At 44.7% G+C, this 16,718-nt stretch overlaps 1 protein-coding gene across 1 annotated transcript in view; it reads right to left on the bottom strand.

Annotated features, from left to right (window-relative positions):
- LOC139779989 (uncharacterized) overlaps positions 1–16,718 on the bottom strand; it is a 235,646-nt gene that overhangs the window by 155,533 nt on the left and 63,395 nt on the right. The window contains exon 5 of the mRNA XM_071718527.1: positions 13,264–13,448. Within this exon, the coding sequence (XP_071574628.1) occupies positions 13,264–13,448 (185 nt within the window). The remainder of the gene's footprint in view (positions 1–13,263; positions 13,449–16,718) is intronic.

The raw sequence follows: 16,718 nt of genomic DNA, 5'->3' as shown, positions 1-16,718 counted from the left end.
GAATTTCCCATTTCATACTCATCATTTTCATTGATACTTAAATCACCTTCAACACTAAAATATATTATTTCTTGACAAAATTTTAATTAAAGAATAATCTATTTTGATCTTCAGAAAATTCTGATTATGTTAAAATATTACATAACAATTGAATACCATGTATTACGATCCACAGAGTTCGTATGTGATAGACCATGTACTTTTTTTAAATGGTTTGCGATACATGAAGGAGAACCATTATAATACAAGACAGCTTTACAGATGTTGCATATAGCATCTTTTCTATCATCAGATTTATCTGCATGCGTCCAAACCCAACTGGGTTTTTTAGGCATAATTATATTTAATATAAGTGTGCTGGAATGATACATATAAATTTATAAATCACTTTCATATTGTTTAATTAGATCTTCAGAATATATAAAATAATATCATGAAATTTAACCTTCAATCTGTATACATGAAGATTTATTTTTATTTTCTAAACTTGTTAAGTTGCTTCAGTCTTTAAAATTCTTAAGAATTGTTAGAAATTATAAAATCTTGTTAGTCTTGAAAATACATCAATAACATAGTATTAGAGAAAAATAGATTCCTTGAAAACTTTTATTACTTACAATTTACACGGATAATTATTTTTCATCAACTATCCGTCATATAATTGAAAAATCTATCAAGAAGCACAGTGCAATGAGAAAATTTGACAACTAAAAATTGTAATAATTAATAACTAACTATTAATAAATCACAATAACAGATCATTCTAACGCGTTAGTTATATGAGAACTGTCAGCTATACAAGCAGATCACATTCTCTGTTTACAACCACGTATACATTCGACGCATCGACATATAGTATGGACTGCGCATAGGTATAGAAAAATATGACCGGCGACTCACACCGGTGGAAGAAAAGAGATAGCGACTGGTAGAGGTCAAGCTGTCTTTTTCTATCCAGTTGCGTACAGACAAAGAGGGAACGAGGTAGAGGTCAACTCTACCGGACACTTTTTGAAGGCTTTCATATAGGGATCGCGCAGTCCATACTATATGTCGATGATTCGACGTAGTGATAGAAGACAGTGCCGTAACTAGCCTGCGTTGCGCCCGGTGCAAGCTCTACATTTTGCGCCCCTCCCTTCCCTAATACCATATATCTAATATCCGGTAATTGCTGTAAATAAATTTATTTTTTATTTTTATTACCATTTATTTCTTCATAATAATCGAATTATTTAAATATGTATCTCATGAACAATCCCACAATGAAATTATATTAAAAACCGTATGAGACGGATAACCGTACCCGTAAAAACCGCAAAACCGGTTTTAAACCGTCGTAACCGTTGTTAACCGATTAATCGGTTAACCGTTTAACCGTTTAACCGTAAAATTTGAGAGCCCTAGTGATAGACAAGGATAGCGCGCTACAAAACGGCAGATACAGACGGGGATTCAACGACTTCGCCGTACTGTAGAGCGATCAGTAGCTGTCGAACGTTCCGAGAACGATGAGCGACGCGAGGGACACCGCCGAACGAGAGAAGACCGCGCGACAGATCGCTAAAACACGCGCGTCGATACGCAAAAAATACAGAGCGTTGAAAACCGGCAGGATGGAGAACGCGATCGCTCTCGAGAGACAATTCAAGCCGATCGTCGACCCGTTGAAACAAATCGTCGAACACGTCGAGGCGAATCCAAGAACGACAATGCGACGGCGACGACGACGAAAGGAATCGTCATTAAAAAGAAAAGCGAGGATAGCGAAGGTGACGACGACAACGACGAAGGAAAATTTGCGCGAAAGATAATATCGAGACCTAAGAAGAGACAAAAACAAACTAGCGCCAAGTCGGAGATGCTCGCGATTCATTTCACCTCTGGAACCGCAAAAGTTATCACCGTACGTGCGGAGGGGGGAGGAGGACGTTTTCGAGACGGAGAACGACGCGTCGCCGTTGCCCTCTCTCGAAACGTCCGTGAGGGACGTTCTACGAACGCCGCAAGGTCACGAGGAACTGCACAGTCAATTGGGGCCGTTGGGGCGAAGATACGTGGGCGCTCTTCTAAGCGGGGACGCGAAAAACGAAGTCGATCACGTTTACGGCGTGTACGTCGGGTTTGACGGCACGATGCTCTGCGACAAACGGTTTGACGTAAACGCGGACGACTCCGTGATCGTGGACGGGGTGAGATACGCGGGCACGCGCGGCTTGTGCGAATTAATCTTCAAGAGGATTCCCGATGATGCATTTTACACCGAGGACGACGTGCAAAAGTACAGAAATATACTGTTGCGCTCGCCGCGTCACTCGTTCACACACACTTCTCACTGACTCGCTCGCACTCCCGACGCTCGCGGAAATAAGGAAACACTGTAGTTATAACAAGAATTATCTCAATGTTTATTATAACGTCGCGATACAAGAGAGCGTGGACACACGTCCGTTCGGTCCAGCAGCTCAAGAACAAATCCATCAGCTGTTTCATTAAATTAATAAAATCAATATCAGGCTCGTTACTAAGGACAGGCGTTTCGCATCTTAAAGGAAAGCTTTCCGTTGCACGCTTCAGCTCGGTGTCAGAAAAGTATACCGGGCGGCTTGGACATGCACGCAACACTGCCCCCCTTCTACAGATTGTCGTCCCGACAATCAGGGAGACAGCTTGCTGCAAGTCCTCGGGAGACTTCCGTCTGGACGGTTTCCTGCCCTCCTCGTGCTGCTGCAACGAGTTACCGGGCCCCGTCCATTCTAGCCTCCACTTCAGGTTTCTTCAAGCTTCTCCTCATAGAGCTGGCCAGACTCTACGACGAAGATCCTGCCTGACCCCTGACTCCTGCCGCCGGTGCTCCTCTTCCCTCTTGTCCCTTTAAGAATGTCTTTGTTTCCGGAACTTCTTTCTGGCCGGAATGAGAATCTCCCGGCGTAGCGTCTTTTTTTCCCGAAAAACAATTTTGGTTAATAAATCTGAGCGTCTTCGAACGCTCGATCGCTATTCTAAGCGACGTAACTCCTTCCACTTGAAGGGTGAGTTTCACAAAGCCGTCGGACAACGCGGCGATAAATTGAGAGCTCGCAATTTTATCGCGAACCTCATGAGAGCATTCTGGATACGCCTTCTGCGAAAGTCTCTCTAAATCCGCGCCCAACGCTGCGAAATCCTCGCCCGGGCGCTGTTTCCAATTTGTGAACTGTAGATAATAGTTCTGAGCGAGTTCACCTTCACCGAAACGCAGCTCTAACTTCGCCTTTAATTCCGCGTAAGAGAGGGATTCAATCCCGTCGACGAATGAATCGAGTAATGAACGCGCTTTTCCCCGCAAGCTTGACGCCAATACGACCGCTTTTTCTGCCTTGCTCCATTTATTCGCAACGGCAATAAGCGTGAATTGCGAAAGAAACTCGCGTAAAGGCGCCGTCCCGTCGTACGTATCGGGCTTTAGTTTTATTCCGCAAGAAATTCTATCTCCGGACGCGTCAACACCCGCGCCCGTCACTCTCATCGCGCCGCTCGCGTTTTCACCCGAAATAAAATGACTGGAGGGACTTAGCTCTGCAATCCTCTCTTCGATTTGACGAAGCTGGTCATCGCGCTGCTGGATTATTGTCGCGAACTCGGCTTCCCTCTGTGTGCGCTCCACGCGCATCTCGTGGATCTCCCGCATCACCGCCTGCAGTGTCACCACTTCCGCCGTCATCTCCGGAGCGTCCGATTGTGGAGTCGCTGCCCGGAGTCGTTTCCTCGTGGGAGCGGTCGAGGCCATCTTGTCTTACAAGCGCAGCTCGTCCCTTCGATCCCGGACGAGCCCCCAAAATGTTGCGCTCGCCGCGTCACTCGTTCACACACACTTCTCACTGACTCGCTCGCACTCCCGACGCTCGCGGAAATAAGGAAACACTGTAGTTATAACAAGAATTATCTCAATGTTTATTATAACGTCGCGATACAAGAGAGCGTGGACACACGTCCGTTCGGTCCAGCAGCTCAAGAACAAATCCATCAGCTGTTTCATTAAATCAATAAAATCAATATCAGGCTCGTTACTAAGGACAGGCGTTTCGCATCTTAACGGAAAGCTTTCCGTTGCACGCTTCAGCTCGGTGTCAGAAAAGTATACCGGGCGGCTTGGACATGCACGCAACAATACTGTTGGCGACAAACGCTTACAGACGCGGTCACAGTCCCCTTAAACCCGTCATGGGTAAAAAGGGACATAAATACGGGCACATCATCGCTCCGTTGATATCGCGCGATAGAATCGGCAGTAATAGAAAGGGCGCTGGCGTGACCAGATTACCGATCATGAGATAGAACGACAATACAATAGATTACGTTTATTGGGACGACCCTAACGAATTGGTGGATCGTCTTCGATTGCTCGAGGTCTCTCGTCGAGCGGGCAACGACGCGCACGGTAACGAGATTCAGTCGATAATCGAGGAGCTTTGTGAAGTCGGATTGATTATAAATTGAACCGTCGCGTCGACCGCGACGGCAGTGCGATTCTCGACGAGATTGGCGCAATGTCGGTGAACAAATTCGGAATATCTCTGAGGAAACGCGGCGACGGCGGTGGATTCGCAACGGAAAGATCGCGACCCTCGATCGACTCCCTGCGAAACTACGTGCGAGACAGCGCGCTCTGCTTGAACGAGGATTCCTACGACGCGAGAGAGCGCACGCTACGACGTCTAGCCGCGCCGGAGATCGACAGCAACGCGACGAACAAGAGTTACGTCGAACGCGCGCTTCGAGAATCGGGAAAGGAGATCGAGTCGTTTTACGAGAAAACGAATAAATCGTTGTCGACAGTGAAAAGCGAGGTGGATAGGATAAACGGCGACGTGAACGGACTCAGAACCGCGTTGAGCGAATTCAAGGAGACTGAAAAGACGCGGGAAAAACAAATTCAGAAGCTAAAAAAATTCAGATCCACGTATACGAAGCAGATACTCGACGCGCGGAAGCCCATCGGAGAGACGACGGACAAGACGGATTCGTTGAGAAACGACATGGGTAAGATAAACAACGTCATGAACGGACTCAGAATCACGATGAACGAATTTCTGGCCAAATTCAAGGAGATTGAAAAACAGATACAGAACTTAGAAAAATCCAAATCCACGCAGACGGAGCAGATACTCGGCGCGCAGAAAGCCATCGAAGAAACGACGAGCAAGACGAATTCTTTGAGAAACGACGTGGATAATATAAACAGCGTTATGAGCGGACTCAGAATCGCGATAAACGATTTTCTGGCCAAATTCCACGAGATTGAAAGAGTGTGGCGACGAAGGAATCGCTCGTGTTACAACGCTAACGTGTGAGAGATTATGAGAAAACGTGACATAAATCACTACTCGACGTACTCGGTGATGAAGGCGTCGGTGGTGGAGAGATTCAATCGCACGCTGAAGAACGACATGTGGAAACTCTTCACGCTCAACGGATCGTACGCGTGAGTCGACGCGCTGCCGCGTCTGTTGTCGAATTACAACCACCGCAGGCATAGAACGATCGGAATGCGACCGGCGGACGTGACGCCCGCTGTCGCCAAGAGACTCCACGGTGTACAGTCGCGCGAAGATTGCCGCTCCGGATAGATTCAGGATGAACGATCCGGTGCGCGTGAGTAAATTCAAGACGCTGTTCGAAAAGGGCTACACCCCCAACTGGACTACCGAGATCTTCCGTGTCGCTAAGATACAACGGACTAATCCTGTGACGTATGTGTTGAAAGACTACCGCGGAGAACCGATAGCCGGAGGATTTTACGAGCACGAGTTGCTACGAGTTTCCAACCCAGACGTTTATCTCGTGAAGAAAGTGTTGCGCAGGCGAGGCGACGACGTATACGTGAAGTGGTTGGGAATGAACAGTTTGCATAACTCATGGATAAATAAAACAGCTGTGTTGTAGTTAACAAAAAAAAACATTAATGTATATTTTCTACATATTACAGTTTTTGTTGTTCGGCTTAATGTAAGCTTAAAATATATGTATTTCTTAATAGTGATAACGATATTTATTTTTTTCTTAATGTAGGTTTGAAAAAAACTATCTGGAAACTTCAGCTCCCTATATGTAAAATCAACGTTTTCTTACCACTGAAAAAAAATCATCGACCATCGTGGGTAGGATTAGACAGTTTAAACATTCCTGCCTTCCCACGATCGAGCGTATAAATCTAACCCATAAAACGCATTATGTACTTTATTGCTAAAAAATATATAACGTTTAAAACAACCTGTCTTCGTAGCGCGGATTCAGCTCGCGGTGTGGCCGGGTTCGAAGGAGGCGCGGAGGAACAGATGCGGGGTTCGGAATGGCAAAACGAAGTATATTATAACGAACAAAAGGAAGTTTATTATATTGTATGCAATGTTCACAATATATACGCGTATTTACAAGTAATCGAGCTGTTATAATGTATGCAATGTTCACAAGATATTGTGCACGCGTATTTACAAGTAATCGAGCCGGCGCGGTATATGTACAGGAATGCGCGGGCTTATGATCCCCGCGGGGTAGCGTTAGCGATCGGGTACGCTTGCAAGTGATCGAGACAGGTGGTTGATACGTCGCGGGCGGCGGGCGGTAAATGTCGCGATTGGCGGATTAATGCCGGAATTACGATGAACTTAACGTAACGGGACACGACGGAACGCGAAGTAACGTAACGTGAACTTAACGGTTAAGGTACGTCTGTGAAATTACGATCGCCGTAACGTACCGTAAAGGAGCGCGCATTAAAAAATGGTTTGACAACGTTGTTAAAAGGCTGTGGTGTGGAGGTTTGTTTTTGTTGTCATTCTCGTTGATAGTTTCTGCTTGGTAGTTTAAAATAAATTCTGCTGTATGCATTATCGATTTTTCAATTTAATTTTGGTCGGATATGTCAAATGCCACTCTTGAGCTTGAATGCAGCCGCGCGTCAAGTCGAAAGTGTTGATTGGTTGAAAGAGTCACGTGAACAACTCGACTAGATGGAACGCGAGGTAAAAGCTTGACATTGGCAAGCTTTCACGTCGCGTTGAGTTCTGATACTTCACGTTACGTTACGTAAAGTCGATCGCAATCAGCCGCATATAAAAACAATATGTTTAGGTTTTACGTTACTTCGCGTTCCGTCGCGTCCCGTTACGTTAAATTCATCGTAATCCCGGCATAACGCGAGGCGTACGGGGCGGAGCCGGGTTTTTCGGGACTCGCAGATCAAATCGCGTGACAATAGTGCGGGTCGGGCGGAGCCGGTTTTTCCGCGGTCGCGGATCGGAGCGCGTAACAATGGCGCGGACGCGGAGATGTAATCGCGCGAGATTCCGTTCGAATGGACGGAGGGCGGAATCCGTCGAGACGCACTCGACGGAGACAGAAAAGTACGGTTTCTCTATCCCGGCTGGATGGCTATGGAGATGTTGTGGAAGCCAGATGGTCGCCGAGACGCACTCGGCGGAGACAGAGAAGCAGGATTTCTCTACCCCGGCTGGAGGCTGTGGAAATAGTCTTGAAATCAGTCGGTCGTCGAGACGCACTCGACGGCGACAGAGAAGCAGGATTTCTCTACCCCGGCTGATAGCTGGTGAAGCGGATTCTGGTAATAGCGGAGAGGATCGGTGCGATCTGATAGCTGGATTACCGTGGAATCTTATAATTATTAACAATCCGCGGGTTTATATACCCCGCGGATTGGTGACGCTGGGTTCGAATCGCTACCCCGTGTGCTTCAGCATCGCGTCCCACGTGTATCCCGGTAGAGTGTAGTAATGCACGGGATCCAGTCCGTAAGTGTCGATACAGGTGTCGCGAAAATTTTCGAAGATATCCGCCAGGAGAAGCACGTCCGTTTTAAGATACAGATCGCTGTACTCGCCGAGATTTCCCACGCGGAAACATCGCCAGACGTTCCGCGCTTGCTCGTAATCGCTATCGGTCGCAGTCTGTCAACACGCAGTCAACGCAGTCAACGAACTGTAAAAGGCCTCGCGCGGCGGTAATTCCGTCACCAGCAGCTTATTGAAGCCATTGACGTACTCGTACGGAAATACGCCTTTACACGTGAGCATGTCGAAATCGCTTTCGCTCAGTTCCGAAAATTCCGAACGCGTGATTCTCAGCTTGTTCCTATCGAGATACGACGCCAATTTTTTGAGACTGGTGCTGAGAAATTTGAACGAATCCACAAATCGCAACTTCGTGCAGTTTCCCCGGTTATCGCCGTCCCTCACATTCTTCGTGAACGATATGTACGTCTCTTTGGTGAGCGGTAATAAATCGATGCTACTCTCGAAGCTGTTTGCCATATTCTTGATAATAAAGTGTGTGAGCGTTGTAACCGGATAAATTGTGAAAGAACACAGGAATAACGTACGAGTCTCTGTAATTTAGATTGCAGCGCGGATGCGCGGGACCTCTGTAACGTCCGGTCAAGTGACAGTGATTGCGCACGCGTCGATCCTCCGATTCGAACGGTCTCTCGCATATGTGGCAGCTCGTCGCGCTCCAAAAATTTTCTGTCTTGTCCGGCGTGAGCTCCGCCATGGTCACGTTCGTTGAGAGTATCGTCTTCGCGCGATGCGCGATAACGTTGAGCTCGTTGACGAACCACGACACGCAGTCATCGCCGCGACGAAATCTGATACAACAGATTGACGTGACTGTCCTTCTTATCGTCGGTCAGCCGTAGAGGAACAATCTCGTTGTCGTTCCGTTCCCTCCGCCGTGTGGTGAAAACGTTGACGGATACGTCGTTGAGTCGTTCGAACCTCGATATTTGCCTCAGAGTCATAGAAAACTCGATTCCGTCGAGATTCAATTTCGTCGAATAGTGAGGGTACGCGCTACACCTGTCTGTGTCTTTCAACGGGGTACACGCGAAACACACGTTGTCCGTCGAACGTACGTTGATCACCGCTCTCTTTAGCTTTATCCATCGCGGTATTTCCACCCAACATCTGGCGTGCATGGGATTGCACTTGTTCACGTTCATCATCAGGTTCAATATACGCGACAATGCCCAGCCTCTATCGCGTTCCTGAAACTCACCCAGACCCGTCAGAGTGGCATTGATCACGTATCTGTCGTACCACTCTTGCAAATCAGACGTAGAAAAGAGCTGACGATTTCTCGTGGCAACGCTTTTGACGGCGGTTTGAGCTCCCGCGACGAACTTGCCATTGAAAACTGTGTTGACCTTCAGGCACACGTGTCTCTCGTGATTGACGCGCACTTGTTCAAGCACCGTGTTCCTCGCGTTCTCGAGAAATAGTCGAGGATCGACATGATTCGAGTTTATCACCGCACCGGTCAGTACGCGACTGTCGAAAGCCGTCTCGATCTCCGTCCACGAAAATCCTCTGTTCGGTTTACCGTGACCGGCACCTACCTGCGCGAAACGTTGACGCAGAGCGTTTCTCGCTTCTTCCAATCGTGCCACTCGAGCGATAAGAGAATTCAACGTTCCGGTGTAGGTCGGCCGAGGTTTTTCACGGCATCTCTCTCACAGAGACGCGAGTCGCAACGTCGTTCCCACTCGCGATACGCGTCCGACGAGTCGACGCCCGTGGCGAGATCGCGATCCTCCTCCTGCATATTTTTTGATCGCTCAAGGACGTTTCGACGCGTAATGACACGTGCTCAGCCACATGGTCGAACCGTCGCTGTCCAGAGGTATACTGAATTTAACTCTTCGACGAATCTCCTTGAATCTCTCGATAGACGTTTCTCTCTGATTCCCATTCGAAAACTTCCTTGGAATTCCACGCATGTAAGACTTCGCTCTGACGCTCTGAGCCACTACAGTCTTCATCCACATTTCCTCACGCGGAGACCGAAAACCGATCTCTCTTCTCAGACTGTACGTCGTCAGATTCCATCGAGCGTTCTCCTTCAACGCGATCGCTTCGCGTTCGTGGGAGATCGGCGACGAGGAGTCGTAGAATTCGACGCTGTCCGTGTCGAACGACAACGACTCGCTGCAATATATCTCGGGATTGTCCGACGATAATGAGTCACCGTAACTATCCAGGTCGGACGGAATTTCGAGATCGAGAGAGACCTCATCGTCCTCCTTCTGATCCATCGTCGGCGCTTATATAGCGCCCCGTTGTCGGTACGCCCGATAACGACTCAACGCCTCTCACCCGCGTCGCGATATCTATTTCCGCTTACATTTCTACAGACTTACTAAGACCTCCCACCCGTGTCGCGATCGGTGGCGATCGCAGAAAAAAGAACGCATTGCTCGATACGTCGGTCAATCGCGCTTCGGTCGGGCGATGACGCTTATCGCTTCTCGAGGGGACGAGGTACCGTTTATTTCCGCCCCTCTCGGCAATGTCGTTCGCGCGCGTAATTGCGTGCGCGATTATTACCGTCGTTGCGGTAAATTGTAATTCGAATCAAGATGAGATTGAAAATGTGATCCGTTATCTGCAAAAATATGGCTATCTGGATAACAACGGTGTACAGCGATTTTCATCATCCGACAATACTACGCAGGAGTTCCATCGAGCCATTTCGCTGTTTCAAGAATTCTATCGACTACTCGGCAACGGCGAATTAAACGAAAAGACTCTGAATCGAATGCGTAAACCGCGATGCGGCGTCGAGGACATTTCGGAGCGCACGTTCGCCCCACTTTCAGACAAATGGCCGAAGAAACATCTCAGATGCAACTTTCATCTGACCAACAACAGGATCTTGAATATGGCCCGAGCCGCGTTCGATCTGTGGGCGGCGTTTGATATCGTTTCGTGATGGACGTCACACGAAGCTAAACTTCCAACGAAACGAAATGTGTCAGGAATCGTTCGACGGCCCTCACGGGGTGCTCGCTCACGCGTTCTTTCCCACCGGAGAGCTCAAATTCGTCTCGGAGGTGCACGTAGACAAAGCGGAGCCGTGGCACATACAGCTAAATAAGAATCCCCCGGGAATGTACAATTTACTCCAGACGCTGACGCACGAGATCGGTCACGCTTTAGGCTTGACGCATAGCCCCCGCGAAGATTTGGTGATGTACGCGTTCGTGCCTGAAAATTCATTCCCCGTTCAACTTAGTCTAGAGGACGTTCTCTCCATTCAACACCTGTATGGCGCTAAAGAAAACGCTAAATTTCCAAAACTAACGACCACGACACCGACAACCACCACGATGAGGACGACGACGACGACAAAAGACGTCGAGACGGATCTGTGCTCCTTGTGAAACGTGGATACCGTATTGATAATGAACGACCGATTGTACATCTCGCACGAACGGTACATGTGGTCAATCGATATAGACGGAAAAACTTACAAGAAATCCTTGCTATTGACGAACTACATGAAATTTCTTCCTGAGAATTTCACGTGTCTAACGGCCGCGTATCAGGCGCCCTCGGGCAATCTCGTGCTGCTCGCGGGCAATATAAGCTACATGGTCACTTATCCGCGTTTAACGCTAGTGTCAACTTGGCCGAGATCTTACACAGATCTCGGAATTCCCGATGCGAACGCAAAGATCAACGCCGTACTGAACACGAACAAAGGACGAATCTTCATCATATACAACGATAATTTGGTGGGTGAGATAGACGATTGTTCGATGAATATCGTTAAGTTCTACCACATTGACATGATATTTCCGGGAATACCTCACAGCGTATTGTCGGCCTTTCGATACATCGACGGTAATCTATATTTCATCAGTAAAAACCGATTCTACAGATTCAACGAATTCACGAAAACCATAACGGCATCCGGCAAATTTGATCTGGGGATCCTCGGTATTACCTGCCCGAGAGACGGACTGATGATGCAACTGCGAGATCTATTGAGTCGATTAGTTCAAATTGACGCGAGGGAGACGTCGAATAGAGAAGAGGAAAAATAGAACGATTTGACGTAACCCCCCCTTTTACGTACCGCTCCTGAGAATATTAATGACAGGAGGGGAATTGTAATTTATTTTTTCAAACTATATTCCGCCTTGATTTCCCTCGAACGACTCATTCTCGCGTGATCCGTCAACCGCACAGCGACAACGGAGAAAAATAAAGAGAGAGATGTGCTCGACGTTACACGCCCCGTATTTTGAACAGCGCCAATCCGACGACGATCTCGAGAACGGTGTCGGTAGCGCGAAAAACAGAAGAGTCAACGAGCAATCGACGGAATTAGAGATTCCGTTTCCGAATCGGGGCAACGTCGACTCCCGGAAAAACACGTTGTGAGTTTGCGACGATCCCGTATCGCTCGCCTACAATATAACAATAATTTTTTTTCTATTTTCTATTTTCTCTCCAGTCACGACGACGACGACGTCAGTACTTCGAAACGCGACGTCGAACGTCATCCGGTGCAAATTCTGGAAAGAAGATACCTATTAACTAAGACGGGATACAAATTCATAGACGTCGGTATCACAGCCGTACTCCCGTGCTACGTTGCACATTGTCATAGGGGATTGCCACGGCAAGATCTCGCTCTCGTCTGAAACGTGGAAGAAACTTGTCGATCAAAAACACGCGGTGTTGTTCCACCTACAGCGCGGCAAGAACGAGTGCGCTCCACCACCGATGTGCATCGAAAACGGACACTTACCATTACGGTTTGGAAAGATTTAAAACGCCTGCGTTTCCGAGTTCAGTTAAATCCAAATACATTTCTAAATTATGTTACTCTTTAATTTTGTCATGTATTTTTGGTTGTTAAAATAACTATTGTGTTACTTCAAGCTTCGGTGTCAGTGGTCTCTCACCCACTATCCCTTCCTCACTCACACGCGCACAAACAATATCAGTTTTGCTTCAAAGGAATGTTCCAAATCCTTAAAGTCAAATTAAGCATTTATAAAAAAAATACAAATCTCTTGTTTTGATCTATATAATGACATATACAAAGTTCATCAAAATCGAACGAGGGCTGAGGAAGGAATGTTTGGTTAAGTGTTTCTTTGTTAGTATGTCATTGTTACTTACTAAGTAAATATATACTTATTAGGCGACAGTTTGATTTATGGCTAAGTGATTTTTACTGATTGCAATAGAAAAATAGCACCAAGTAAGTCTATTATAAATGCTCGCTTGTTACTGCGACACTTTTCACATATCTTTCTGCATTTTGTTTCTCTTACATTCTCAAAGAGTTAAGATATTAAAACTTAAAAACCATTATTTGAGCTAAAGAAAAAGATGGATTTTTACTATGCAATTTATCACAAATTTAAAAATGCAAAATTTACTATATTTAATATTTATTTAGTATTATACTCACAACATTATTGGATTGGTTAAAAGAGTATCCTGGATTTGATGATAATGATGATTTAGAACTATCCTGATAGGTGAGAATCCCTAATTGATATATTTGTCTTTCTTGACATTCTCCAAGTCCTCGTACATGTAACCAATAAAAACCTGGAGTTTGATTCGCATATAGGACAAAATCAACCCGTTCACCTACACACAAATTGTATATTTTTAGAATTCTATTCCACTTATCGGAATAAGCTGCAAAACCACATTATTCTCACAGTACAATATATGGAATAATTCATGTATAATTGTAAGAAATATCTTTTTTACAAATGATAAAATATAATAAAAGCATAAACCTACAGAGCGTAATGCTATCCACCTTCTCATAACATTATTTTTGCTATAGGTACAATCATTGGTAACATATAAATATATTTTTTTTAAATAAAATCATACGTTTTCTGCATATGTGAATGTATTTATTTCATCATTCTATACATGCAAAACGTTTAAGTGATTATTAAAAAATTAATAGTTTACAAAGTAGGTACGTCAAACGACGCGATAGCGTCGCGACATCAAATACATAAAAAGGGTGACTGCTCCGTCCAACGAGAGAATATCCACGTGCATAGGCAAGCAAAGTGGGAAGAGCGTGACACATCGCTGACAAAAGGAGAGTGTGAGGACTGGGAAACGGATTTGAACGAAACTTATTTCTGTAATAGTCCTTCACTAATACTAAAACATAGTGAAAGGCTAGAGCGCAATGTTTAGCCGTTTTCGAGAATGCTTTTGGAAAATAGGCAACGCAAGTTTATCATCTCGTAAGAGGTAATTTTCGTCGAAGTAGCGCAGCGAAACAGCTATAGCTCTTGACTGCTATGCTGCTGGCCCGCGTTCAATTTTTATCGACCATTTTACAAAAATTCTTTTTTTTGTTCTTTTTCACTCTTTTAGCATAGATGAGAATAAAAAAGTTAAATTTAAGCAAAACTTTACTTTTTAAAATAAATTTTATCAATATCTAATTTTTACAAAAAATGAAGAGAATGTTATTAAACTTAAAAAATATTTGCGATAAACAGTAATTTATTTTTATATAATAATTATTGTTTGGTACTGCTTTGTAAATAGTTAGTTAGTAATCATTATTTGATAAGTTCGTCTTGTACATTTATTGTCTCGCGAAACGTCGGCGAATTGCGATTGATAGCTTCGACTGATATGCCTACGCGTGACTCACCAATCGGTGCTGCCATCGCTCACCCGCCGACGGTAGCTATCGCTACGTCGATAAGGAGGACCCGATTACTCGCTCGCGACCACGCTTGCAGGATCGCTCCGGAAATCAGTTCAGAACGAGTCCTTGAAACCACTGCTTTGCTGCTTATTGACTGCTTGATTGCTGCCTAATATCGCGGACTTTACGCGTACAGGAGATTACCAAGCCTTGCTGAGCGGAATACAAGGTACGTGCCGGGCGGTGAGTCGCCTTTTAATTTGTTTGCTTGCATTTCGCTTTTCGCGCCTCTAAAGGCGAGGTAGAACTCCGATACCCTCCCTCTGGTCCTTCGAGTCATTTCATAGTTTTCTCGCAAACGAGGGGACATAAGACAACCCCTTCTAATTATTATTATTATCATCGAATAATATTTATTACTCACTGCTAGAAATATTATTAACAAAGAGTGATGGCAAAAAGACCTGTTTTTTCGCCCATTTTTTGGACCTCGAATTTCAAACTTCTTTTATGCCAAATAGTACTATATGATGGGACATTAATCCCAGAGGAATTTTTAAATGAGCACAGGCACGGTTTCGGAGATATGAAGGGGTGAAAGTGATGGTTTCTCATAATCCATGAAAGTACACGAAACTCATCAAGTGTCCATACCGAGGAATAAAATATATATAACGAAGTGAAACATATCGTTTCTTATGGATTTTTTTTACGCCGGATTCAAATATGACCTTAGTTTTCGTCTAGCATGAAAATTCCCCGAGATAGATCGAGTTGAAATGAAACTTGACACCGCCTCTCACGGATCGGGCTGCTTACTGTAAGTCCACTTGCCTCTCACATATTGGGGTGCTTTTTTAATGTGAGTCCCCTTGCCTCTCACAGATTGGGATGGCGACAGAAAATACCCTCAATAATACGTGAACTTTAGCCACGCATTCTTCCTTATGCAATACATCCTGACTGGAAATCATCATTTTCACCCCCTTGTATCTCCGGAATCGTGCTTATGCTTATCTTGAAATTTTACTGGGATTAATGTTTCATCTAATAGTACTATTTGCCATAAAAAAAGTTTGAAATTTGAGGTCCAAAAAATAGGCGAAATTTGCCATCACTCTGAAGCCAATTTGTTAATAATATTTTAAACGACGAATAATAAATATTATTAACAAATTTGAAGCCAATTTGTAGATAATATTTCAAGTAACGGATAATAAATATTATTCGATAACACTGGTCAACAAAATCTTATCGTTTTCAGATTGTTTTTAAGAGAACAGGCATTTTTTACTAATTTGGTTGCGCTGAACAAGAATCTGGCCTTGTAAATACTAAATTGTCTCTGGTTTTTTAAATAAACGGGGTCAAAAGTGCCAAAAAACTTGTTTTTGGTAATTTTTTAACACCTGTAGAATAACAACAAAAGCTCGTGGAACTTTCTAATTAGGATGAAATAAAAACTTAAACCTTGCCCTTTTATTTTAGGATATAAATCGAAATATTAGGTACCATTAATTTGGAGTAACAGTTTTTTATACGAGCGCGCACCGATTCCGCCACCTGCTTTCCTGGCTGCGCGCACTGTTTTCTCCGCTCTCCAGCTATTTTATTATTAAGTATTAAGTTAATTTCAGAGTGATTTACTGTTGTTGATTCTAAATTTGTTATACGTTTTATTAGATTAGCTCTAGTTTTCGAGATAAAGCTTCCTCTTATGCCGGGTACTTATTAGGACCGTGCAACGTGCAAGGCAACGGTTGCTGCAACTAGTGAATACGTCTTATTCCGGAACAAACATATTGTGACAAAATTGTAGTAACCGTTGCGTTGCACGTTGCACAATCCTGGTGAGTACCCGGCCTTAGAAAGCATAAAGGAAAGGTACAAGGAAACTAGAAATTAAAGTATGTTAGCTAACAGTGTGCAATAATTTTTTATTTTATTTTTCTTCGCAAAATTAAACGAATAAAGCATTAACAAGTATTATGTGCGCGCGGCTAGGAAAGCATGTGGCGGAATCGGTGCGCGCTCGTATGAAAAGCTGTTACTGAGTACTCCAAGTTAATGACACCTAATATTTCGATCTATAGCCTAAAAGGGCAAGGTTTAAGGATGTTTTATATAGTTAGGCAAAATGTAACAAAGTTGATGAAAATTTAATATCATATTCTGTGTACTCTTTCAAAGTTCGGGGCCAAATTTCAGATCGATTCACAATTTAGATA

Source organism: Temnothorax nylanderi, unplaced genomic scaffold (genome assembly GCF_030848795.1).
Source record: "Temnothorax nylanderi isolate EJ_2023f unplaced genomic scaffold, tnyl_v1.0 TNYL_tig0254_pilon, whole genome shotgun sequence".
Lineage (NCBI taxonomy): Eukaryota > Metazoa > Arthropoda > Insecta > Hymenoptera > Formicidae > Temnothorax > Temnothorax nylanderi.
This window is presented reverse-complemented; position numbering and strand designations above follow the sequence as displayed.